The sequence below is a fragment of the Sciurus vulgaris genome (genome assembly GCF_902686455.1).
Source record: "Sciurus vulgaris genome assembly, chromosome: 2".
NCBI classification, from domain to species: Eukaryota; Metazoa; Chordata; class Mammalia; order Rodentia; family Sciuridae; genus Sciurus; species Sciurus vulgaris.
The window spans coordinates 2097182-2123156 of record NC_136462.1 but is presented as its reverse complement, the minus strand read 5'-3'; the positions used below and the strand labels follow the sequence as shown (position 1 = coordinate 2123156).

General features: G+C 65.6%; 1 protein-coding gene across 3 annotated transcripts; it reads right to left on the bottom strand.

Annotated features, from left to right (window-relative positions):
• Nucleotides 1-380: 380 nt before the first annotated feature.
• On the bottom strand, nucleotides 381-21312 carry JAG2 (jagged canonical Notch ligand 2). 3 transcript variants are annotated; one of them, XM_079127428.1, is made up of 27 exons: nucleotides 21107-21312; nucleotides 20545-20895; nucleotides 14040-14097; nucleotides 12381-12632; nucleotides 12244-12304; nucleotides 9377-9507; nucleotides 9168-9287; nucleotides 8904-9017; nucleotides 8564-8677; nucleotides 8302-8415; nucleotides 8174-8220; nucleotides 7904-8077; nucleotides 7647-7697; nucleotides 6958-7108; nucleotides 6718-6870; nucleotides 6529-6642; nucleotides 6267-6380; nucleotides 6076-6189; nucleotides 5864-5980; nucleotides 5453-5480; nucleotides 5294-5379; nucleotides 4654-4767; nucleotides 4467-4582; nucleotides 3829-4077; nucleotides 3192-3323; nucleotides 1869-2025; nucleotides 381-1727 (listed from the first exon to the last, which is right to left on the bottom strand). In XM_079127428.1, exons 1-27 carry the CDS (start codon nucleotides 21164-21166, stop codon nucleotides 1246-1248), a joined length of 3774 nt encoding a protein of 1257 aa, XP_078983554.1. In that variant the 5' UTR covers nucleotides 21167-21312; the 3' UTR covers nucleotides 381-1245. The 3 variants fall into 3 exon arrangements, with proteins under 3 accessions (XP_078983554.1, XP_078983552.1, XP_078983553.1); XM_079127426.1 differs by lacking the exon at nucleotides 7647-7697; XM_079127427.1 differs by lacking the exons at nucleotides 7647-7697; nucleotides 8302-8415 and having other exon boundaries at nucleotides 21107-21228.
• Nucleotides 21313-25975: the final 4663 nt, after the last annotated feature.

The following is a 25975-nucleotide window of genomic DNA, read 5'->3' as shown; positions in this document are numbered from 1 at the left end:
GGCTTGTGCACACCTGGGCAATGCCCTGGGTCAGCCCAACACTTAGCAACCGTCACCTGCTGCATCTCCCTTGGGCTTTCCTTCCGTCGGACTTGGCACAGACATTCATTAGGACTCGAATGCTTCTTCATTGCTAGATTCCAAACACTTTCGTACAGCCTTTCTTGGTTGTTCAGGAGATGAGATGCCAGGCACCCAGACCCTCCAGGAGTGCTCCACCAGGCCTGCGCCAACCACCACAGGGCACCAAGGTGCCCCAGGCCAGGGCCACCCATAGGACCCGAGGCCAGCAGGGCCGCCTAGCCTGACACCCCGCCCACACCCCACCTTCCTGGGCCTCTCTGCCTCGACTCCGAATAAAAAAACAACAGCACCCAAAGAACGGGGAGGCCAAAACGTTTAAGTTATTAAATCAAATATACAGAGTGATTCATTTAATATGTACATATGTACAGAAATGCACTTTCACAAGGGGGCAGGGCCAGCAGGTGGGCAGCGGCCTGGCGCCCACAGCGAACGCTGACAGTTGCGGGGGTCTGTGTGAAGGCACTTGTCACAAGCGTCAGTGCTGCCACGTCCCAGGAGGGGAAACCGAGCAGCGGGGAAGGGCACTTCTGAAAGCACAGTGCAGGGTCGCTGGGCAGCACGGGCAGGGGGGCAGGGAGGCAGGGACGGTGGGCAGACGGCTGGCCACAGCGCGGCAGCTCTGCCCACTGGCCTCCGCCACCAACAGCCACAGGTCCCAGTGACAGCCGGGAGCCACACAGCCAGAGGCCACACTGTTGGCCATGGGTCCCAGGGACAGCCAGGGGCCACACTGTTGGCCATGGGTCCCAAGGACAGCCAGGGGCCACACTGTCAGCCACGGGTCTCAGGCTCTTTGGCTTGGAGCCACAGAGAAACCCAAGTGAGGAATAAAAAAGAAGGTCCTGTAAACAGCGCACAGCCTCTGGTGACAAAGGCCACCCACCTGGGGGACACGCCCTGCGCTCTCCCGCTACACAGCGAGCGACGCACTTTACAAAAATAGCGACTATCTGAGAATACTCCGTTGTTTTCTGCCTGACGGTTATCGAATAATTTATACAAGGTTAAAGAAACGTAGAAAATAAACATTTTTTTGGTTTTGGTGGTTTTTTTTACACAAAATAAAGAAACTATGCACATGGTCTTGGCCTCCCATGGTCCGGCAGGTGGCAGGGCTCCGGCAAGGGTCCTGGGTCCCGGCCCAGCGGGCGGTACGCCCTACTCCTTGCCAGCACGGGGCACGTCCGTGACACTCCTGACGGCCCGGTTGTCCACTTTGGGGCCTGAGGCCCAGAGGGCCGGCCCCCCCAGCGAGCCGCCGGGGTCTTTGGTGAGTTTACTTGAGAGGAACTTCCCCGCCTCCAGGGAGTCCTCCTCTCCGTGGCCCAGCTCCTCATCCTCCTCCTCGTCCCCAGGGCCTGCGGGACCGGGCAGTGCCTCTCCCGCCCTGCGTGGCGGTGTGAAGTTCTTGCACCGGTAGAGCACGTCCTTGTGGCCCCCGCCACCAGGGCCCCCGCCGGGCCGCTCGATGGGGTTCCGGATGGGGTTGAGCGGGGCCCACTGGTTGTTGGTGCTCTCGTCCCGGGGCAGCCGGCTCCTCTCCCGCTCTTTCCTGCGCTTCCGTGTCCACCACACACAGATGACCACGCAGGCTAGCCACAGCACGCTGAACACGCTGCACAGCACGGGCACCAGCAGACCTGGGCGAGGGAGGGGCTGAGGAGCCGCAGCCGGCCGCTGCTCGGGCAGGCTCTGCCGGAGAGGGCGGGGGCTCCACAGCCCGCCCGGCCTCTGAGCGGGTCTGCCTGGAGGATTCCCAAGGGCCTGGGGGTCCTGCTCACCTGTGGAAGAGCCACCCATGACGACCGTCTCCACCTTGACCTCGGTGACCGCCAGTAGCAGTGAACTATTGCCCCGCTGAGTGATAGCAGCCACTAGGGCGTGGGCAGCGCTCTGGATGAGGCTGCTGTCGGCCAGGTCCCGCGCAGGGCTGAAGGACTGCAGCATAAGACGGCCCGTGGGGGCGGCTGAGGGCACACTGCTCTTGTCCCTGAAGCCTGCCCCAGCCGGCCTATGCCTGGGCTGCTGCAGGAGGCGCCATGACCAGGGCTGTGCAGCACATGGTGAGGGGTGGGGAACCTGGGGCCCAAGGCTTCCCCTGTGGGGGGCTCATGGGAAAAGGTGCTAAGGTGGGGACATACCCACTGGGCAGGTTTGGCAGGGTGTGGCCTGGGCTAGCCCTTTACTGTCCCTGCATTCTGCACGGGGAGGGGTGGCCCTCCAATCCACTCCCAGCCCCCAATTCCGCCCTGCTGGCCACGCCCCCCATGTGCTCTGCAAACCAGCAGAGTCCCCAGGCCTTGACCTCTGCCCACACACCACCCTGGCACCCAGCCTGCACCTCAAGACACTTTCCACCATGCCCTCTCCCTAACCACTGTCCCTCCACCAAGCACCAAGGCTACCCACGTTTGTCTGGTGTCCCCTGCCTGTGATACCTCCTCTTGGCCAATCTGACTGCCAGTTGAAGGCCACTTCTCCCAGGACATGCCCCCCACCAGGGCCCTCTGCCCAACAGCCCTAACCTCCATGACTTCAGACAGCAGACTCAGGAAAGGACTTCTGCTGCCCATCTGAGCCAGGGGTGCTGGCCATCACTGCCCATGCTGCCCCTCCCAGAGCTGGCCCAGCCTGCTACCTGCTGACCCAGCCCCCAGCCCATTTCCACCCAGCACAGCCTCTGCAGCCCAGGCCCAGCCCTGTGCCAGTCAGAGACTGTTCACTCCCTCCATGCCACCAGAGTGACCCCCTCCAAACCCACAGACAAGCCCCTGTGGACCCCTCAGGTGGACCTCTGCTCTGGACCTCTCCCTCACATCAGAGACCACAGCCCACACCCTTGCTTTCTGGCCCCCTAGAAGCTGACCCCATGGCTCCCTCAGTCATTGGCCACTCCAGTGACTCCGATCCTGGACATCCTGGTCCTACCTCACTCCCTCCGACCTCTGCCCTCCCACCATTCCCCAGGTGGATGGCCCCAGGTGGATGCCCGTCCAGCCCCAGGCTGAGTCCCCACTGCTCTGCCCTCAAGTCTGCCTGGTTCTATGGGACTGTGGCATGTCCCAGGTCCCCCTGGGGCTTGGGCCTGTACAGGAGGCACTCACCATGGCCACCTCCACTGCACTGGGCCCTGAGGAGGCCCGGTCACAAAGCAGCAGGAGCAAGCGGTCGTGGGCCACTGCCCTTGTGGCAGGCAGAGAGCGGATCCCAGAGCAGATGGCGCCCACAGTGGTGCCCTGGGAATATGGGCAGCAGGTGAGCAGGGTCTGGGAGCCCAGGACCTGAGGCTGCTTGTCCCTCAGCTGGCCACCGGCTCATGGTGGGACATACCTTGCAACCCACCAGGGGGAGCAGAGCAGACAAGAGGAGGCACCACCCTGCCCCCCCACCCTGTCCTGGGGCAGTCACTCCACCAGTAGACCCGGGGGGAGGGAGGGGGGAGGGGAGGAGGGCTTGAGGGGATGGGCAGGTCAGCTCCAGGCACCCGGATGACTAGGGCAGGACCTCAGCAGGAAGGAGAACTATCCACAAAACTACAGGCAACAACCAGACCGGTGCAGCCCACCACGACCTGTGGTCCAGGACCCAGACAGCTGGGCAAACAGGAAGCCCAGCCTAGACCCACTCTCCCAGCCTCCCCTGAGCCGTGGCCCCTCACCTGAGCCCACAGGCAGCTACGTGGAAGCCATGGCTTCCCTGCCCTTCGGGAGCAGAGGCAGCCCCTGGGCTGAGCACACTCACCCGGGGCACCTGGTCACCGTTGAAGCGCAGAGTAAGGCGCGCACAGTTGTTGTCCAGGTGGCCGGAGCGTGGCAGGCAGGGTGTGCTGGGTGGCAGGGGCTCCCCCGCAACACATTCCCCCCAGGACTCGCAGGGTGGCTGCAGGCACTGGCCTGGGGCCTTCTCTCGGCACTGCTGCCCAGGTGGGCACTGGGCACTCAGGGTGGCAGATTGGCCAGACAGCAGACAGGGCTTCCACCCACACCACACCTGGGGCAGGCATTGACACCACAGGGACAGGAACAGATGGCTGGTCAGCAGGTCTACCATGTGGCCTTGCCCCACCACCCAGGCCCCAGGGAGGCAGGCTGAACTCCACTGTAGTTCAGAAAGCCGTCCACTGGTGCAGGCGGCCTGGTGGGGCCAGGCTAAGCCTGTTTCCTGAGTTGTGAGAGGAGGGCTGTCTCAGAGTAAGGTGCAATCAGGCCTCCACCCAGGGGCCTGTCTCAGAGTAAGGTGCAATCAGGCCTCCACCCACCCCAGTGCAGCCTCCTGGCGTCTTAAGAGTAAGCCCTGGGATTGAGGGTGCCCAGGGTCAGCATCTCAGCAGACCCACAGGACGCAGGGCAGGAGGCCTAAGACTCCCAGCAGGGTCCCACCTTGCTGCAGTCCCGGTGGCCATCCAGGCAGCGGCAGCTGTTGCAGTCTTCCAGCCAGGAGCTCCCGTGTGGGAACGGTGTGCCCCGGGACCAGCAGGACCTCCCAAATCCAATCACTGCAGGAGAGGGGCAGGGTCACAGGGGTGTCCGGGCCCGGCCCTGTGCAGCAGAGCCCCACCAGGCCTACCTTCCTGGCACCGCGGGCCAGTTCGGCCAGGCGGGCAGCTGCAGCGATATCCATCGATCTCATCCACACATGTGGCCCCGTAGGCACAGGGCGAGGACTGGCACTCGTCGATGTCTGCAAAGAAAGAGGCTGGCACTCAGGGGCAACAGGCTGGTACCCAAGCAGGGCCTGGGACCTAGGGAGGGTCCAGGGGAGCAGCCCTGGGGCACCTGCCTGTAGCAGCCTGGCCGGGACAGGGGCTGCCACTGTCATGCGCCCATCTAAGGCCTTCCCACACCCACAGTCCCCCATCTACCTCTGCCACGGGGTGCACAGGAGCCCCCAGACTCCATCCCTTCCTAGGGTACCCCACCACCAGCATGGACCCCAGTGGACAACAGCTCTGGGCCATAGCTGAACAGCAGCAGGCTGTGCTATGCCCTGATGGCCCCCGCCTCCCGCGACCCTCCACTGGTCCACGGTGGGGCCACCCTTCGGCACTCAGAGGGCATGCCCTTGGACCAGGTAGGACACACAAGTGGCTCAGGAGAAGCAGGATGTGGACATCTAGGTCTCCAATCATGACACCCGAGCTGGCTGAGAGGCTCCCAGGGTTGCAGCCCATGCCCTGCGCCCACCCCGGCCACCCCAAGCTGCTCACTGATGCGACAGTCAGGGCCCGCGAAACCAGGCGCACACTCGCAGCGGAACCAGTTGACCCCATCTACGCAGAGGCCGCCGTTGTAGCTGCAGGAAGAGGGTGGGCATCAGGGTGTCCTACCCTTGAAGCCCCCAACCCACCTCTGGGGCTGCCACTCACCAGGGCAGAGGGTTGCAGTCATTGGTGTCTGGTTTTGAGGAAAGAGAGAAGATCGTTGGTCCAGCACCCACCTGCCCAGCACGCCTCCACGCCAGGCCTGGGGGCCCGGGCTCAAGGGCAGACAGATACTGTCCACACCAGCCCCCCCAGGCTGTGGGGCAGGAGAGTCTTGGAGGAGTCAGAAGTCCAGGCAGGGTCACCAAGGAGGTGGAGTAAGGGGGCCTGTGAGCAGGAGCCCTGAGCTGCAGGGGGAGGTAGCAGCTCTGGAGAAGGGCCTGGGGTGTGGGCAGAGGGCTGGAGGAGCGAGTGGGGGCAGGGCTGGGAGCCTGGTGGAGACACGTGGGCCCCCCTCCATGGGCCCGCCCCACCGGACAGGCAAGCGTCCCTCACTACCCCGGGGCCGCAGCTCACTGTGCGTGCAGGTGCGGCCCTCCCAGCCGTCCCGGCAGATGCAGGAGAAGGAGTCCCCACTGCCCACACAGGTGCCCCCATTCAGGCAGGGGTTGGGCAGGCAGCTGCTGTTCTCGGCTGTGGGGAGGGAGGCGGGGCCTGCTCAGACCCCAGCCGAGGTGGGGCAGCGGGCGCTGGGCGGCTGTGCACACGGTACAAGCGAGGCTCCTCACCAATGGTGCAGGTGCTGCCCTTCCAGCCGGGGGGACACGCACAGCGGAAGGTGTCCCCGCTGTCGTAGCAGGTGCCGCCGTTGCTGCAAGTGTAGGCGTCACACTGGAACTCGCCTGCGGGCACACGGCGGCTCAACAGGCAGGCCTGGCCAGGGCAGGGTCCCCGCGGGCAGCCGCGGCCGCGCACTCACGCGAGTGGCAGGTCTTGCCCTTCCAGCCGCCATCACAGGCGCAGTAGAAGTCGTTGACCAGGTCGTGGCAGCGGCCGCGGCTGTGGCAGGGGTCGGGGAGGCAGTCGTTGGAATCTGGAGGCGAGGACGCCGGTCAGCGGGGAGCACCGGCGCTGGGGAGGGGCTGAGAGCGGGCGAGGACCCGGCCCGCCTGCCGGGGCGGGGCGTGGGCTTGCGGGGCCTGGGGGCGGGGCCAGGCCTGGCGGGGCGGGGCCGCACTCACTGGTGTCGCACAGCTCGCCCTCCCAGCCGCTGGGGCAGAAGCAGCGGAAGGAGTCCACCTCGTCGATGCAGGTGCCCCCGTTGCGGCAGGGCTGGCCCAGGCAGTCGTCGATGTCTGTGGGAGAGGGCGCGTGAGCCCCGCGCCGGGGCCCAGCCCGCCCTGCGCGGCCCAGCCCTAGGGGGCACTCACTCTCGTGGCAGTAGGTGCCCGTGAAGCCGCTGTCGCAGACACAGGAGAAGTTGCCTGCGGGCTGGCTGACACAGTGCCCGTGGGGGCCGCACACACCAGAGGGCCTGGAGCCAGGCACCCGGGACCCTGCCTCAAAGCCGCAGCCATCAATCACTGTGGCAGAGGGACAGCAGTCAGGCCAGCCATGCCCAGGCTCGCCCCTTCCTGACCCCGCTGGGCCTGCAGGCTGCTGCCCTGCACCTCTGCAGCCTCCACCAGGGCAGGGGACCCTGGGCACCGAGCAGTTCTTGCCGCCAAAGTCCTCAGGGCAGGAGCAGTAGTAGTCACCCTCCAAGTTGTAGCAGCGGGCACCATTCAGACAAGGGCTTGGCTGGCAGAGGTCCACGTCCACCTGCGACCGGGGTAGGGCGGTGTGAAACCTCAGCCCAACTGGGGCACAGCCAGGCCTATGCTCGCCTGAAGACAGATCCCTAGGAGCCCCAAGGCCAGGCCACTGCTCCACCTGAATGACCAGACAGCCCCAGGTTGAGCAGTGCTGGCCAGAGCCTAAAGGGAGGCCGCCTGCTTGAGACCACACTGGCGGTCAGCTGGACGGAAACACCTGTGGGTCCCAAGGCCCCTCCCAGCCCCTCGCCTCCACAGCCCCAGCTTCCTCTGCCTCCCACAGACGGCATCCGGCCTCCGCTCCTCCTGCTGGCAGGAAGGCCAGCTCCTGACCCCACATGCCAGGCGCCCTCAGAGCCAATACAGCAGGTCACCTCCATGCTTGCTGACGTAGGCCAGGCCTTTGCTGGGCAGAAGGCTCAGCCTCTTTACAAAGGCCAGAGCAGAGGCAGGTATGGCCAGGGCGAGGGCTCCAGGGGACAGTGACTCCTGCTCAGGGCCCGCTGCACCCATGACACCCCTCCCACCCAGCACCCTACCCTGACCTGGAACCCTCTCTCAGGCTGCTCTCCCATCAGATGGGGCTCCTGGGCCGCCTGCAGGAAGAGGCTCATGGGTCAGACAAGCACCAAAGGAGCCCAACCTCACTGACCCTTTAAGGCCAACCCCACCCTGCCAGGCTCTCAGGAGCACAGGAAACAGGCCACTCTGGGGAGCTCCCAAGGCAGACCCTGCAGATCACTCAGGCAGCTCTCCTACCCCGGGCAGCACGGCCAGCAGCTTGGCCAGCAGCAGGCCTCACCTCGCAGAACAGCCCGGACAAGCCCTTGGGACAGTGGCAGCGGAAGCCGTCCACCAGGTCCTCGCAGATGCCACCCCCACGGCAGGGGCTACTGGCACACTCGTCACGCTCCAGCTCACAGTGCCGGCCTCCGAAGCCACGGGGACACAGGCACTGGTACCCGTCCACCAGGTCCTGGGCGGAGCAGGCAGGGTGATGAGGCCAGTGCCTCACAGCCCTCCCGCCCAGGCCGCAATCCGCCTCCCGGAGGCAGCTGGCACAGTGCCCTACCTTGCAGGTGCCTCCATGCTGACACTGCCCGCGACAGTCGTTGACATCTAGGGGCAGAGGGTCAGGGTCAGGGTCGGGGGCCCTGTACTCCCCAGTCCCACCCACCTGCGCCGCCCACCCATACTGACTGATGTGGCAGTTGATGCCCTTCCAGCCCGGGATGCAATCACAGTAATAGCCGCCAATCAGGTTTTTGCAAGAAAAAGCATTAAGGCACGGCTTCCCTTCACACTCGTTGGCATCTGTGAACGAGAAGGGAGCCGTGGGGCTTGGGCCCCACCTGCTCGCCGCGCCCTGCACCCAGCGCCCGCAGCCCAGCAGCAGCAGCAGCAGCAGCAGCCACATGCACAGCCTGACGTCCATGCGCATGTGGCCCCGGGCAGCCCTTACCCAGCTGGCAGGTGGCCCCCACCCACTGCTCAGGGCAGATGCACTCGAAGCCATCCACCTGGTCCACGCAAGTGCCACCTGCTGCACACGGGTTTGAGGCACACTCGTCGATATCTGCGGAGGTGGAGAGGCGGGGCGTGTGGCACGGTCTGTGTGGGGAGGTGGGGCCCCTGGCGGGAAGCAGGGCTACATGCCTGGGTCTTCTGCCACCGGGTCCCCCGGCCATGGCATCCGCGTCCACGTGTGTGGACCCACTCGTTCTGCCCCCATTCCAGGGTGCTGTCCTCTCCCCAGGCCCCTGGGGGCCAGACTGGAGCCCAAACACACCCATGGCACTCACCCAGTGCACAGGTGGGCCCACTCCAGCCTGACGGGCAGTGGCACTCGAAGCCGGATGGCACCTCATGGCAAGAGCCCCCGTTGGCACAGGGGTTGGAGGCACAGGCGTGCTCAGCTGCAGGATCAAAGTGGGGTTGGGAGGTGGCACCCAGGCCCCACCACTGCCGAGGGCTCCTCCCCAGGCCCACAAAGCCCAAGCCCAAGGAGTGCTCCCCAGGGGCCAGCCCCAAGCCTGGCCCGAGCTCGTGGCTGCCCCCCAGCCTACCCCGCTCGCAGTTCTTGCCAGAGTAGCCATCAGGGCAGGCGCAGTGGTACTGGTCAGGCTCAGCATTGATGCAGGTGCCCCCGTTGACACAGGGGTGGTGGTTGCCACAGTAGTTCAGGTCTGGGGACAAGGGCAGGTCCTCAGGGACAGACTCCGGGTTCCCACCTTCAGCTGGGGCCTGGCTTCCGCCCCTAGCCACCCCAGGCTACCTTTGTCGCAGAGCAGGCCACCCCAGTTGGTCTCGCAGTCACAGTGCCAGGGCTCCACGCAGCTGCCATGCACACAGCCAGGGTAGGGGACACACTCGTCACAGAACCTCCCCTGCCAGCCGTAGCTGCACCTGGGAGGCCAAGGCGTGAGTCCCATGAGCGACGGCTGAGAGTGGTTGAGAAGTGGACAGTCATGCAGGCCACCCTGGGGACAGCGGTCTTGGCTTCTGAACCAGAGCGGCTCCAAGCCAGGCAGGGGTTAGGGACCCGCAGGCCAGCCACTGCCACAGGCACTCCCGGCTGCTGGTCATGGACACTCAGCCCCCAGCTGTCCCGTCACTCCTCCCCGAGCTATTTTGGGACTCAACCCTGAGCCAGCCCCCGGCACAGGCGCCGGCAAAGGAAGGCCTTGCAGGCCGGGCACACGCACAGCTCCCACTCACCAGGTGTGTCAGGGCTGGCGGCAGCAACTGGGGCCTGGCAGGCTGGCCAGGCATCAGGAGAGGGCTCTGCCCACCCTGGCTGTGTGACCCTGGGCACTGCACGTGACCTTGCTGCTACCCAAGGGCAGGAGCCTGTCCCTCAGCCAAGCCCATAAAGCGCAGCTCTGGAGTACCGAGGCCCACAGGTGCCCGGGCGGCCCTGCTGGAGCCCTCACTGGGACGGCTGCTGGCCGAAGAGGAGTTCCAACCACGGCCCCACGGGGTCCTTGGTTCTGAGAGTAGGATGCCAAGGCCAGGCTCTGCCCTTGCTGCCCACCACTGCCCCTCCGTGAGCCCTTCAGAAGGTGAGTGGGCGGCACAGAGCCACCAGGTCCGAGTGCCCAGTGTCCTACAGCAGACGCCCCAGGTCCCAGTGGGCTGCTCTCCAGGCCCCCGCGGGACTCCAGGGCCCCTTCCTACAACACTCACGTCCTGTGGGATGGGAATGACGTCCAGGTCACGTCACTTCCACGCCGGCACCCGCCAGGAGTTATTTTTATAAAAGGAAAGACCACAGCCCTTCCTGAGCTGCCCTCCAGCACGGAGGGCATGGCCCGGCTCACCAGGCTCCCGGCTGGGAAACTGAGGCTGGAAGCAGGGGCTCCAGGGCCCAGCCCCGTATGCAATGGCAGGCGATGGGGCCTTGGGCTCCACCCGGCGTCCTCCCTCCAGGTGACACTGGGAGATGAGGCTCAGGGTGGGGCCATGACGTGGCTGGTTCACCCGCCAGGGAGCGCAGGGCCCGGCTCAGAGCCCAGACCGCGCGGGTCCCAAGGGCACGCTCTCAGCTCTCAGCCTGGGCGGGGCAGCCCACGCCACGGCTGCTTCCCGCCAGCAGCTCCAGGGCCTGGGGAGGCGGCAGGAAGGCTCAGCCATCTCCGCAGCATCCGGCTGGGGAGAGGAGTGTCTTCTGCTGAAACCTGAGCCCTGGGCTGCTGGAAGCAGCTGCCTCACCCACGGGCCAGCGAGAGGGTGGGTGGGGCTCACCTACTGGCCCCGATGCTGTGGTGGTGAGGGGACGGGCCGCTCTTCCTCCTCCCCGTCCCAGCGGGGGCGCTCAGGCCTTGCAGCTACCAACCACCCAGGGACACTGGTAGAGGCGTCGAGGTGCAGCGCTGCACCCCGGGCCCAGAAGGAGTGCAAGGCCAAGCCCAGGCTCTGACCCAGAGTCCCCACCCACCTCCATCACAGGTCACAAGGCCGAGCCAAGAGGCCACTCCCTGCCCCACACTGTCCTCCTCCACCCAGGGTGTGGCCCCTGTGCCCCTCACAGGACGCCAGCTCCCTCTGGGCCAGGGCCCCTTGTATTCCCTGCAGGGCCTTGAGACCACTAGCTGGTTAGAACCCTCAGTGTGTGCAAGGGACAGCCCTAGCCTGGCGCCCCTCCCTGGGACTGGGCGGGGCCCCACTCCACCTTCCAGGCCAAGGCAACCACGTCCCCACCCCCAGCCCAGCTCCAAGCCCCCAGCTCCCCCCTGCAAAGTCAGAGTGACCTCAGGTGCCTTCCGTTCCTGCTTCGGCGCCCTGGCCTGAGGTGCACCCCACCCTTAGGGGGAGCTCTTCCAAGGAGGTCTGGAGCCCCACTCCACAGCCTCCCACCAACCTGCAGCCCCTCCACTCCAACAGCCCCCCAGGGCCTCCTCCAGCACCCGGGTGAGAGTGGCCAAAGAGCGCGCCCCTCGCCCAGTCACGCCCCTGCAGCCCGCACCTGACACCAGCCCTGGCACACACGCCTCCATGCTGCTGGCCTCTGCCTGCACCTCCAGCCCCAGGACCACAGCCTGGGCACCGTTTCCGGGGAAGGCCTCTCCTTAGCCCTCCCTTCGCCACTGCTCCTCTGCAGCCTTTTCTGCCCAGTCGCCCCTGCCGGGCTCAGGCCACAAGGCTGGGGGTCCTTCTTGACTCCACCCACCCACATGGGCACACCAAACCCACCTCCAAATGGGGGCCCTTGGGAAGTCTGCAGACCTGGCCTGCCCCGTCACCTTCCCTGGCCGTGACCCCACCGCCACCCCTGGCCACAATCCGCAGCAGCCTGACCCTCACAGCCTCCTAGGCCTCCGGCTCTGTCATGCCGGCCCCTCCATCTCCCCGGCCTCGCTGGCGGTCCCTACCCAGGTCTGGCCCACGGTGCTCCTTCTTTGCTGCAGGCTGCTGGTCTGTGGGTGGCTCTGAGGCCTCTGGCCCTTGGTGGCATGACCATCTGGCTGTTCTCCCCAGGCCCCTGCTGTCCCACAGGGCCACCACCAGACACTCCGCAGGCCCTGGACGGCCACACACCTCGCAGGGTGGGATGGCCCATCTTGGCAGTAGGTGCCTGAGCCCAGCCCAAGTGCGCTCCGGGGGGCGGCTGGGCGGTCACCGGGAAGGGCCGGCGGGGCTCACCTGCACTCCCCAGGCACAGCACATCCCCCGTGGAGCAGGTTACATCCTTGCTTGCACACGGCTGCGGACAGAGGAGCAGGGCACAGCTGCAGTGGCCCGCCCAGCAGCCCGCCCCACACCCTGCCCGGGGCCCTCACCTTCCTTGCACTCCTTGCCCATCCAGCCGTCCATGCAGGCCTTGTTGCCGTACTGGTCGCAGGTGTAGTGGCCGAAGAAGTCGTTGCGGGGCCGGCAGAACTTGTTGCAGGTGGCGCTGTAGTAGTTGTCGTCGCAGCGCACGCGGATCTGCAGCTCCAGGTGCGCCACATGGCCGCTGAAGTGCAGGCTCTTCCAGCGGTCCTCGGGGTTGATCATGCCCGCGTGAGACACCCGCTCAATCAGCAGCTCCTCTTGGGGGGCAGCAGAGTCAGCCGGCTGTGCCTCGCCCTTCCCACCCCATGGAAAGCGCAAAGGGCCCAACCAGCTCCTGGCCTTGGAGGTGCTGGGGCACAGAGGAAGCCGCAGATGTGCCACAGCTGGGGACACTCCCAGTCAGGCAGGAAGCTCGCTGCCGGAGCGTCTGCCTGGTCCCAGCCAACCCCCGCACTCCTGTGGCCTCTGGACATGCAGCACACACCCAAGGGGTGGGGCCTGCCAGGACAGCGGCTAAGGCCACGAGGAGCCCAGGGGCCTACACCTGAGCCCCACTGCCCCAGTGCCAGTACCCACTGGCACTGCGTCCAGCCCCGGCCTCTCTCCTACCCCAGAACTGCCACTTAGAACAGCCTGTGTCGGACCAGACACAGGGAGCCAGGAGCCCACAGCTGGGTCTCGCGTTAGAGGGAGCTGCAGGGGCGGGGGCACCCTGAGCTGGTGGGGGCAGCACACGGCTCCATGACACTCTCCCTATGTCTTCGTACCAGGTTGCATCAAGGACCCTGCAGAACCCAGCTGGCCCTCAAGAGAGCCCTGAATTCATCAGTCCCCTGGCCAGTTCACCCCAGCCAGGCCTCGAACCCTGAGCCCAGCCAGCCTTGTCAAGGACCCCGATAAACTTGCCTGAGCCTCCACCCACCCCAGACCTGAGATCCTAGCCTCCACACGACCCCAGTATCATCAGTGTGGGCCCTGGGGCTTGGCCTGGCTGGGCACCCAGCTGCCCACACAGCACTGCCTGCAAGTCCTCCAGTGCAGAATGTCCAAACTGCACCAGTCTCTGGCCCTCCCTCCGCAGGCCTGCCCAACCCACAGCCCCTTCCTCCAGCCCACAGCCTGGCCGCACCTGGCCCTGCCTGCCTTGCCTATCCTCTCGGGACAGCCTGAGCCCTGCAGCACCAGGCAAAGGCTGGAGCCTGGCCTTGCAACCCTGCCATCCCCAACCACGGGGACCCTGCATGGCTGCTCTGATGCCAGGTGCCATCCCACCTCCAGCTCTCGGGCCTGCTGGCCCTCCGCCTGTGAGGCTCTTGTTCATACCACAGGGCCAAGACCCTCATGTGCCACCCTGAGGAGACAGCCATTGGTCCCATGTTCCTGGACAGAGGGCCAAGAAACCAGAGGGAGCTGCTTGAGGGTGCTCCACTGCACCACATCCCTGACAAGTGCCCCAAAAGGACACGTCCAACAGAACGGTGCTGAAGAAGCCAGGGCGGGGAGAACAGTGCACACACAGCTCTACCACAGCACAAAGGCGGCAGAGCTTCCTGGCAGGCTGAGCGAGAAAAGGAAACCGCACACAGGTCCTCCAGGAGCACCAGCCTCTGTCCTGACAGACAAGGGCCTCCCCACGGCTGAGGCCCGCCCGGCAGCTCACTCACCATCTGGCGTGGTGTCGTTGTCCCAGTCCCAGGCCTCCACGATGAGGGTGAAGGAGCGCTGCAGACAGAGGGGCCGTCAGCCGCCTGCTGGCCACAGGGTAGCATGCGCCCCATCAGGCCCAGGCCTCCTCCCCAGCCGAGAAGCCCCTTGCCCAGCACCCTCAGACCCCATCTCAGCTTGAAGAAGAGACCCCTCCTGGTCACACCAGCTCAGGCTCCTTGCTCTTGGGGCCCCCAAGGCCCATGCCCAGCCCACCCTGAGCTGATGTGAGGGAGGGGACCAGCTGCAGTGGCACAGGCTGGTCCAGCAGGCAGCCAAGACAGGAGAGCTCCACGTGGAGACACCCCGGCAGCCAGACACTCAAGGTTCCACTACCAGACGCCCGAGGTAGTGCTGTGCCCACCCTGCTATCCCTAAGACCCACATTCAGGTGCTGCCCTGGCAAGCGGCAGCTTCACGGCAAACAGGCAGAACCCACTCCAGGTCTGGGCAGGTACAGATGAGGAAACTGAGGCCCAAGAGGCCCTGGGTCTACCCGGCACAGACTCAGACAGGACCACAGCTGCCCCAGCATCTGGCCCTCCTGCCCAGCCATGGGTGCAGCTGCTGTCAGTCACCCTGGCAACAGCAGCCCTGGCCCTGCAGGGGGAACCCGCCCTGCTCCGCTGCGCTGCCCTCTGGCTGCATCCACACCACCCAGTCAGGACCTCAGGGCAACCCCAGGGCCAACCTGGCTCCACTGGGCCAGGGCCCCCAGGGTGGCAGGTCTGCCACCAAAGGGACACTGCATCAGGCATCTGGGGAGACGCCCCTCTCCCTGCAGCCTGTCTGTCCTGGGGGAGCCACACACCCTACTCCCCCTGCACCCTCCCACTGACGCTGACCCCAAGTCTGCCACCCACACCCACCTGCCTGGCACTCAAGAACGTAGCCCACCAAAGTCACTGCCCACCAGACCAAATCGCACTCAGCCTCCATCACCCAGCCCGGACTTGGGGAGCCCTGCCGGGTGCCACCTCCAACATGACACCTCACGCTTCACTTGACCACACCTGCACTGGTGCCCACCCTGCACCTGCCTCCACCAGCACCAGACCCACAAACATCTGGGAGCAAGGCCAGAAGCAGGGACCACCTGGCCTTCTAGAAACTTCCCTGGCCCCAGGAAGCTTAGGTCCCTGTCCTACATTTTAGTCTTTCTAAACCCTCCCACAGGCCAGCCCCCCGCCCAGGCCAGGCACCGGCAGTCGCCCTTCTCACAGGGTTCCCTATAGCCACAGGCCTCCGGCCCCCACAGGACTCTGGCAGTCCCCAGGCGCCACCACCCGCCTTGGTGGGGCCTCTGCCTGGCCAGTCCTGTCTACCTCCAGGGACAGGTCCTCCACGCTTTGCTGTCCCCTGCGCTCATTCACGTGAAGGACAGGCCAGTCCAGTCCAACACCAGTGACAATTCCTGTCCTGGAGGTCGGAGCACAGGGCCAGGGGCAAAGACTATCTGCAGGGCCAGGCAGGCTGGGGGGCCTGGGGACGGGGACTGCTGTGAGCAGGACACAGCAGGGCTGCGGGTGTCCAGCAGCATGCCATACACGGAGGGCCTCGGGTCTACTGCAGACTTTGTCACCAACACTCAGCAAAACGGGGGTCTGAGACCAATGGCTGGAGAGCTGCTCTAGTCACTGGGCAGGACTGGCAGTCATCAAGGCCAAGAGGACAGGGCCACAGACCACCCAAGCGGGCCAAGCCCATAGCCAGGGCTCAGCTGCTCCGGCCACACCTGGGCTGCAGGGTGAGCAGGGAACTCCTCCCAGCTCCCAGGAAACCCACGCCAGTCGCCCAGGTAGGATTACTGCCACCTTCGCATGAGCCTGGGGCTCCAGTTACACACTCCCACAGGGACATGCGCCCGCCCGCCTGCCCGCCCGCCGTCCGAGAGGGCCCCACCGCCCGCCAGCTGGGCTCCCTACACCTGGGCGGCAGGAAGTCATCCAGGGAGAACCTGAGCCGGCAGGCGGGGCAGCACCTGCACCTCAGCCCACCTGCCAGGCCCTGCTGGGCCCTCCCAGCTCCTGGCCCCCACCCGCCCGCCTGCCTCCAGGACTCAGTTTCCTTCCCTGCAAATGACAACCTCTCATTCCCGTGCTTCCAGCCAGCAGCCCGTGGCCTGGGCTGGGTTTTGTCAACACCAAACCCTACAGGACAGAAGGGACAATGGCACTGGACAGAGGTGTTGAGTTCCTGCTGTGCTAGGGACCCATGGGGACTCAGGACCAGCAGGGAATGGGGGTTGGGTGGGCTGGGCACAGGTCTGAGACCTCACCTGCCCAGTTTCCCCAACAAGCAGGAAGAACCCAGAGCATCCTCCCAACCCAGCCTCCAGAGTTCACCCAGTTGGAGCATTTCATGCCTGATGGCCCTGCCTCACCTATCCCCGTGGGCTGGCCTGACGAGGCCCACGCATGGGCTAGTGGGGTAGAGGCAGACATGGGGTCAGATGTGTCACCAGAGGCCATGGCCAGAGGCACCAGGCCAGCATGGCCTCCAGGCTCACAGCCCGGGTCCAAGCCTCCACCTGGTTCTCTCCGCATCCCCACTGGCCCCCAGAGTACAGCACTAGGTGCCGGCGCCAGGAGCTCTCAGCAGATACATTTCCTGAAACCCGAGCTTTGGAGAGACTCAGGCCTCCCGGGCCATTGTCACCCAAGGGAGGGGGGAGGGGCAACCCCCCACCCCAGGCTCCAAAGACCCACCCAAGCCTTCCCTGGGTGCCCCTCACACCCCCAAGTCCCAGATACTTGCTATGAGGAGGGAGGTGGCCCAATTCAGGCTGAGCATGGGGACAGGGACCATTTGGGGTTGGGGACCAGCTAAGGCTGGTGATTAGGGATCTCTGTCAGTACCACCACCTTCAGCTTAGGCCCTGGCTTGGCTTCTCCAGGACCCCACACTGGCCCAGCCCATGCCCCACTTAGTCCAGACACCACGGAGCAGTCGGGAAGCCCCCTGAGAGCCATGATCCCTCCCAACAAACCCTTCCTGCACACCCATCTATGGCAACCCACCTGCTCCCTCAAGCACAGAGAAAGGCCCCAGTCATTTGCAAAACCCTACTGACTGGGCAGCCCTTCCCCCGCCCAGGTGCAAAGCAGTGCTCGGCCATCCCTGGGTTCCCCTTGACCAGGGCTCCTGGCCTCAGCCGAGGAGGTACAGGAGGGACAAGGCAGTGCCCCTCCACCCCCCCATTCCTGTGTGCAGAGAAGGCCCTCAAGGTGGACAGGGTGAGGAAGAGGCCCGTGGTGCACCAGCCCCTAACTTCAGGCAAGGCAAAGGGCGGCCTGGACCTTACACCTGCCAAGGGCTGCCCAGGTGCACCTCCCAGCACAGGCCTGCTCAGGGCTCAGAAGGCTAGGCCTCCATGGCAGCTGGATGCAGTGGGGCTGGGCCCTGTGTTCACACCCACCAGCCCTGCCCCTGGCATTCATGGCCCCTACAGGCCACAAAGCCCCTCCCCACTACATGGGACAACCCTGCGGAGTCCTCCCCTCCCACTCCTAAGCACACCATGGCTCTTGGGCTTTCTTTGAATAGCCAGTGGAGGAGGGAAGGGCTGGGGAGCCAGGCCAGGGGCTGCAGCAGTGCCCAAGTTGGGTGCCCTTCCTAAGGTCCTAGTAGAAAGCACTGCTGCATCTGCATCTGCCTCTGGTGAGGACAGCCAGACCCAAACTGCTCACGACCCCAAATCTCAGCTCCTTGAGTCCACAGAACACTGGGCCCCAGGCCCTCCTAGGCGTCTGCAGGGTCCTTGCCTCCCTGGCTCTCCCTACAACCCCAGACCTGCCTGGTGTCCACAATCTACCACGCCACCAGATGCAGCTGCCCTCTGGGACCCGCAGTACACACCCCAGGAGGGGTCCTCTTCCAAAGAAGCAGACTGGGGAACAGGGTCTCGCTCTGGACAGGGGTCTTGGGCCCAAAAGGTAGGCTAGCCAAGGCTTCTCCCTTGCCGGCCCTCTGCAGGGTGGGGCCCTGGCTGCCCAGGTCATAGCCAACTACTAACTACCCTGTACCTTCCTCAGCCAACAGGTGCCAGTCCCATCCCACCACCCACCAGGCCGAACAGGAAACCTCCTGCTCCTCTTCACACCCTCTTCTGGCCACTGCCACACTCAGAGCACACACCCACACCTGTGAATGAGCCTGGCCCCACCTGACAGCCACAGGCCAGGCCAAGCCAGGGTGATACCAAACGCTGAGGGGCATCTGGGGCAGGGCCAAGAGAGGCTGGACAACCCCCACACACGGACACCCAGCTGGGGGTGGTCACACCTTTCCACATCCAAGAACCTGGGCCCACCCACTTGAGGAGGCTGAGCCTGAGACCACTGCAGAGCCAAGGCCACAGACAGCACCAAGCAAGGCCACCGGCAGCGTCCAAAGCAGCTCCCGGGCACCCTCCACCACTGTCTCATTTCTCAAGAGGCCAACCTCACGCCCACTCCTCCCGGGACCCCAGGGGTCTCCACTGGTCTTAGGTAGGACCTTAGCTCATCCTCCAGGCTGAAGTGCCTGCCTCAGTCCCTGGGATCCTAGACAGTCCTTGCTCTGCCTACTCAGAGCCAGTTGCTCCAGCGGCCACCTCGATTCCAAGTGCACCCCAGTTCACGGGACAGAGCTGAACTTGTGGCAAGCTGGAGAAGCGTAGCCGCAGGGCTGCTGCTGGCTGAGCGGAAATACCAGGGTGCTGGCATCACCACACCAGCTCCAGGCCTGGCGGCCAGGTCGCACGGCAGGAGGGGAGAGGGGAGAGCAGAGCTGCCTCCAAGCACACCACTACCCCATGGCCCTGGCCCTCCTGGGCACTGAGGGAACCAGCTGGGAGCAGTAGGACAGGAGGAGAGATGGGCCTGAGACCCAGGCCCAGACCCCAGGGAAGGCAAGGGCTTGCCCATCCCATCCCACACAGACTGGCCGCCTGGTGGGGCAAAGAGCCACAGGGACACGCGTTGGCCCGTCACATTCCTCCAGGGCCTCCCTGCCCCCACGCCACTGCTGCCAACTCCAGCAGAAAACACATCCTCAGGTAGCGATCTGGAGCGGTGCTGGCCCCAGCCCAAGCACAGATGACAGGCTGCGGGCCCTGCTCAGACCTGCCTGGTGCGCACTGTGGGGGCGAGGGGGGCTGGGCTGGTGGTAACAGCCGGGGCCCTGCCCATGCCTGCCCCTGACCTTTTCCATCTTGGGGACACGTTTCCCATCCTGAGGGCCTTGGGTCAAGGAACACCAGGGGTGCTGAGGGGCAGGGAAGAGCTAGAGGGGCTGTGCAGGCAGGCACTCCCGGTGTGGGGGGAGAAGGAAGGGTGAAGATGGAGGCAAGAAGATGCTACCAGGGCACCACCCGGGCAGGGTGGAGAGCCAAGACCAGGACATCAGGTGGACACACTCCTGTGCCTCCCCATGGCTGGGCCAGCCAGAAGTCCACAGTCAGCAAAGGCCTTTGAGTCACAGGGCACCTGCTTCATCCATTCCCTAATCACAGGCCCCAGCTGCCCCAGGCTCTGTTCCTCCACAGCAAAGGCCTATTCACAACCATTCAGTTCCTGACCCCAGTCAATTCCAGGCCTGCAGACGGCAAACAAGCAGATAAGAACCTACAAGTTCCGGTGCCAGAAATGGAACAAAGTCAAGCACCAGAAGTCTCCCTGCCTCAGCCCTCTGCACCCCACCGCCCAAGGAAGCCATAGGCAAGGGCCCGTCTCCCACCAAAGCGGAATATCCCCACATCCTCCACCAAGCATGCCCACGATGCCCAGGCCGGGGGTTCCTGCCTCTCTGGCCAACCCCAAAGACAGGACGCCCCCTAGCCTCAGCTTCCCACCCTCCAAAACAATAAAATCAAAACACCCACAAACAGAGGCACCAGGGAGGGTCACAGCACTGGGACCCCAGGACTCTTCTCCTGGGGATCTCTATCCCATCAGCAGGACTTCCGCCAACACACATGCATTAGGCCCTCCCGACCCAGGTCCCAGGCGCCCGCCTGTGCCCCCGGGCATCCAGGAAACTGCAGGGCGGCAGCAGGCTGGCCACAGGCCCGGGGCGGCTCCGCCAGGGCCTGCCCCAGACCGGCCCCAGCACGCGCAGCGCACATGCCTCCGCCGCCTGCCCGGGCCTGGGGCGCCTCACGCCTCCCCACCCAGACAGACACGCGCGGGGCGACGCAGGCACACGCCGAGGGCCGCCGCGCACGCGGGACGCTCCGCCCGCCGCGACCCCGCGCCCGCGCCCGCGCTCGTCGGCCCCGCGGCCCCTGCGCGCCCACGTGGCCAGGCGCGGACCGGCCCGCAGAGCACGCGCCTAGGGACGCCCCACCGCGGGGCGCCCCCTACCGGCCCCGCCCCGTCTGGGCGCAAGCGGCCCGTACCCCGCGGGGCCGCAGGTGCTGGAGCGCCGTGCCGGGCGCAGAGCGCCGAGCCGGGAGAGCAGGGCGTGGGGAAGGGGCGCACCTACCGGCCACGCGAACTGGAAGGGGATGACGACGAGCCCCGGCTCCTGGTCGCCACCAGCCCGGGCCCGCGCGCGTGCTCGGTCCCCCGCAGCGCCCGCCGGCGGCAGGTAGAAGGAGTTGCCGCCCAGTACGGGCGTGGCGCCGTGGCCGTAGCTGCAGGGCCCCGTGGGCGTCACCTTGGCCTGGTACTCCTTCAGGCACACGCGCACGTACGTGTCGCACTCGTCGTGGCCGCAGCCCCCCGCGCGCGTCGTCCGGCCGTCGCCGTCACAGCAGGCGCCGCTCAGCAGCTCCCCGTTCACGTTCCGCAGCGCGCTCAGCTGCAGCTCGAAATAGCCCATGGGCCACGCCGCCTAAAAATAAGGCGGCGAGAGGAGCCGAGGGAGGCGCGGGCCGGGGTCGGCCCTCCAGGCGCCCGGTGGGGGGCAGCCCCGCCCCCACCCCGGCCGCCGCGCGCAGCCCCGAGGGCTTCCGAACCGCTGCGGCCCCGAGGCGCCCTCCGGGCCCCGAGGGGCGGCCCGGTGCGTCCTGTCCGCGCCCCTCGCCACCGCGCGCCCGGCTCACCTGCACCCAGAGTGCCAGCAGCAGCAGCAGCCGCCGGGGCAGGCGCCCCGGGCCCCGCATCGCCGCCTCGACCCCGCCTGCGGCCCCGCCGCCGCCGCCGCCCGCGCCCGCTCCGGCGCCGCGCCGGCCTCCAGCGCCTGCCCGCCCGCCCTCCAAGCGCCGGCGGCGGCAGCGGCACAGGCGGCGGTGCGGGCGGGGTCGAGCGCAGCGCCGGGAGCGCGGGCTGCGGGCGGGCGTGCAGGGGCGGCGGCGGCTCCGGCTCGCTGCGGCCGCGCTCCGGCGGCCGGCCCGGCTTCCACCCGGCGGCGGCGGCGGCGGCGGCGGCGGCGGGTCCCGGCCTGGGCTCTGCGCGCCCGCGCTCCCGGCACCGCAGCCAACAAGTTCGGGACGAGACTGACAGCTCGCTCGCCCATTCGTCACCCGCGCACCTGCATATGCATGAGGGGGCGGGGCCGCGCTGTGGGGTGGGGCCGGGGGGGCTGGGGGGCTCCCAGGGCTTTAAAGGCGAGGAGGGCGCGGCCTGCTCTCCGGGCGGCGGGCTGCTGGACAGCGGGACAGCGGGGCGGCGGGGCTGCGCCCTTGCCTCTGCCCCGACCCAGCGAGGAGGGGTCAGCACAGCAAGGCAGTCTCGGCTGCGCTTGAGTTCCCCCTAGGGTCAGGAGGCAGGAGGTGGGGCGCCCCCTGAGGTCACCGCCGTGGTCCCCTCCCATCAGTGCGCCGCCGCCGAGCTATTGCGGGTCTCAGAGGAGATGCCGCCTGCTGCGCAAATCCTCTCGGCCTCCACGCGGGGCGGGCGCGGCCCCGGCTGTGCACCCCCTTCCCCAGGGAATCTTACCCCGCTCATCCCTCCTGCCTTCTCCATGCCGGCTGCAGAGGGCGCTGCTCCCTTCCGACGCCCGGCCCTCCCCTCCGCGAGGCACGCGGGTGGAGCAGCCAGTTCATAAACGCTTCTGAGCGCAGGCTATGTGCCCAGCTCCGCACTGGCGTGGGGTCGTCAGGCCATGCCCTCGAGGAACGTCCAGACCAGAGGTCCTGGCTTGGGAGGCGGGAAACGGGAACAAAGGCCGGGGGTTCACGTCCAGAGGGCTGTCTGAAGAGTATCCTCTTGCTGCCCCGTTGCGGAGCCCTGTGTCCCACCCCTCTGCCATCACCTCCTTGCACTCTCCCTGGGTGACCTCTCTGCTCCTTCTACACAAGATCAACACCAAGGGCTCCTTGTCTCCAAACAGCCTCTCCTCCACTGATCAGAACCCCTTCCAGAGGCTGTGGTCATTGCAGTCGTTGGATATCCCCATACCGAGGAACCTCCCTGGTCCCACACCCACAGCTGAGCTGTCCTCTTCCCCTGACTGCTCCCCAAATATCTGGGCCCTGGGATGGGTGTTGATGGTGCTGCCCCTTGCCTGGACCAAGTCACTGCCAGCCAGGGGGCTTCCTGGAGCAGGAGACTTGGAAGCACTGATGCCAGTCAGATTCAGGGGCTGGGCTGTCAAGAGGAAAGTGGGTACAGAGGTGCTGCCCTCCCTCACTAGGCTGTTCCTAGCAGCCTGCCCTGGGGAACCAGCACCTGGGAATGCCCCCCACAACCCATCCACCTGCCCCTCCTGCCCCAGCGGGGTCCCTGAAGGAGAGGGCCAGAGTGCCCCATGACCACAGCCTCTGTTTCTGCTGTCAGAGACTCCACCCTCACCTAAGTCTCCAGTCTATAGGTGAGTAGTCTGGGTAGGGAGCAAGACACAAGCCAGGCCTTGCCACACAGAGACCCCTGGGAATCCAAGTTGTGTCCAGAGCCTTTCAGTCACTTCCTGCAAAAGGAAGCTCCCAGTGGGGATGCCTCCTACCCTTCGCCCACCTGGAGAGGGGGTCCCATCTCCATCCCTGCCCATGCCCTCTGCCCTGCTACCCAGGGAGACCTGGGATGTCCCTACAGGGAACTTGACCAAGTGATAAATAGGCAGTCATAGCCCCTGTCCACTGTCAAGGAACTTTCCATTTAGGGGTGGACAGGGACTTAGACAAATAATGTAGAGCAATAAACCATTTGGCAGATGACCAAAACCAGACCAGAAGCTCTGTTGAGAACCAGATGGAGGGCAGGGGCCATCGGGTGAGGGGTGGGAACAGCATGTGTCAAGGCCCTGGGGCCATAGAAGCTTGAGCTGGCAAGGGCCTCTGTGACAGTGGCAACTAGGTCAAGCCACTATGGAGACTGTAGTCTTCCTGCTGCAACCAAGGGGAAGCCTTCGAGCAGCTGAGCTGGGCAGCAGGCAGCTTTCATTTTCACCAAGAGCCCTGGTTGCAGACAGGAGAGGGGCACAGGGGCAAGGTCAGGGCACTGCCACAGTGCAGGTGAGAGGGGCTGGTGGCCAGCCAGCACCTGGCAGCATAGGGGCTGGGGGAGAGAATCCCACCATGAGCAAGACAGAATTCAGGGGATAAACCTGAACCCTGAACCCTCTTCATCCACTGCCCTGATTTCCTGCTCTTAGGCAGTGGGCACAGTGTGTGCTGTGGGGCCCCTGTGCAGACCCGTCAGCAGGCCTCCCAGGAGGGATGCTCAGCCTCTCAGGAGGCAGGCTTCCCAGCAGGGAGGCAGCATCCCTGGGGCCCGCCTGCTGTCCTACCTTTTGAAGATCAGGGACATGGTGATCTGGCCCCTCCTGCCTCCTTCCAGGTCCTCTGGGACTCTCTGTGGCCAGGGCAGCTAGTGAGCATCAGGGCAGAACCAGGGGTCAGTCCCTGCCTTCCTGCCCAGGATGCCACCTGCTAGGTACAGATGCCCCTCCCCCTCCCCAAGTTCACCTTCCTCTCCTGCCTGCTGGGAGCCACAGCCTGGACCTGATGGTGGCCAGGAGAGGCCGCAGGTCGAGAAGGTGGCTATACATGCCCTCAGGGAGGGGCTGGGCATTATAAAGGGGATTTCTTCTTGGGGTTCCCTCCAAGAAGAGATTTCCAAGTCAACAGCAGTAACGGATTTTGGAGTGCATTTGACCCCTGTGCTGGGCTTTGCAGGGCTTAGGGGTTGGAGGCCCCTGACCACCCTCGGGCCCAGCCAGGTTGTTCGGCCCCTTCCAGGAAGCCTCCCTGGTTCTGCTGAGGCCCACTGTCCCCCAGCTTCACCCCACCCCCGCCCGGGGGCCCCTCTCCAATGCCTAGCTTGTGCCGGACAAGGCAGGGGGTGGGGGCAGCACTTGGCTTTGCCAGGGCCTTCAGGTCCCAGAGGGCATTGCTGGAGACCAGGCTGGGACCAGGCGGTTTAGACAGAGCTGGCTGGGCTCAGGAGTGAACTGTGCTTCCGCCAGCGTCCTATGGTGCTAAATATAGCCATCGGCCAGGGAGGGGAGTTTCCGGTTACAGCCCCCCCCCCCAACAGTGCCGGGAAATTGATGCCAACTCCATTAGGCCAGGCAGCCGCGCCTGCTGACCTGCCCACCAGGCTGCAGGACAGATTGAGGGGATGAACTGTACCCAAATCCAGGTGCCCAGGGGCCACGAGGAGCTGGAAGTGAGGGAGACAGGGTGGGGTGGCTGGGGCCTGAAGAGGGCTCCTTCCTGGGAATCCTCTGGGCTTCCTCTGGGCTTCCTCTGGGCAGGGGCGGCTGGCAGGCCAGGACCCCGCTGCAGCCCAGCCCATTTTGCTCCTCCTGGCAGCTTGTCACTTGCCTGGCTGGGTTTCCACCAGTCCCACCTGGCGGTAGCCCAAATTTGCATATAGGTGGTGTTGCCCGAGTGGCCCCTCAGCACAGCTTCCTCAGGACAGCCTCGACCAGGCTTCCCAAGGCCATTCCGCAATGTGCTGCAGGTGTCCCCAGCATGGCTGGCAGGCGAGCCGGAGGGGAGGGCTTCCATGCCCTGCACACTCCACGTCTCCTGCTTGCCTGTCTGGCTGGGCCTAGGGCAGGGCAGAGGGTGGGAGGCAGGAGGGCCCCAGCCCTGCCTCAGCTCTTGCTAGCAGGCTCCATCCCTCCAGGTCAGGGCTGGACCAAGGGGACATGGGCACAGAGCAGCAAGTTGGGCTCACAGCCGACCTCCTGGTCACTCCAGCTCCCATTCCAAGCTGCCTGTGGGGACAGCGCTCCCTGGCACCTCCTACTCAGGTCCATGGGCTGTGGCCCAGCAGCTCACTAGAGCGACTGAGGCTGGAGAGGACTGAGCCAGGTGACCACCTTCAGAAAGGGTCAGGCGTGGCTTTCCTTAGACAGCCACCCGACCCTCAGTCTCACCTCCATGCCCGATGGATCACTTAGCATCTCCAGGGCCAGCAACAGCATTAGTCACGTGGACGCTGCCTAGGTGACTTCAGCCCACCACCCCAGATGCTCTGGAGACCAGCTCTGAGCTGTGCCCATCTCACTTGGCTGGAGTCTCCGGCCAGAAAGCAAGGCGAGTGGCATGTGGGCCAGGGCACGGGGGTTTGCAGGCATAGCAACAGACCAGCAAGGTCCTAGGCCCAGCTGAAGCCCAGGGGTCCATGCCGAGATTACTGCCCTGGGTCCCCATGATGGGGCAGGCCTGCAGACATTCCTCAGACCCTGCAGACTGACAGAGGGTCCCTCACAGACACAGAGCCCATGGGCCATGAGGGGCAGCGCTGCCCACAGGCTCCTGGGGGACAGTAGCCCAGCTCTTTGCTTGCCTCAGGGGCAGGGAGTACACACTCTCTGGAAGGTGTAGCAGTGCTGACCCCTTCCAACAGGCCTTCAAGGACTGGCTCAGCCCCCGGTCCTGTGGACACAGTCTGTCCCACAGCAGTGACTAGGAGGCCCACTCGGGCCTGTGACCTGCACTCCCTGAGCACCCAGCCTGGCCATGCCCTGGACTTTCTGCCCCTGCCCAGAGGAGCACAGAGTGGCCCCAGCCCTTTGCCAT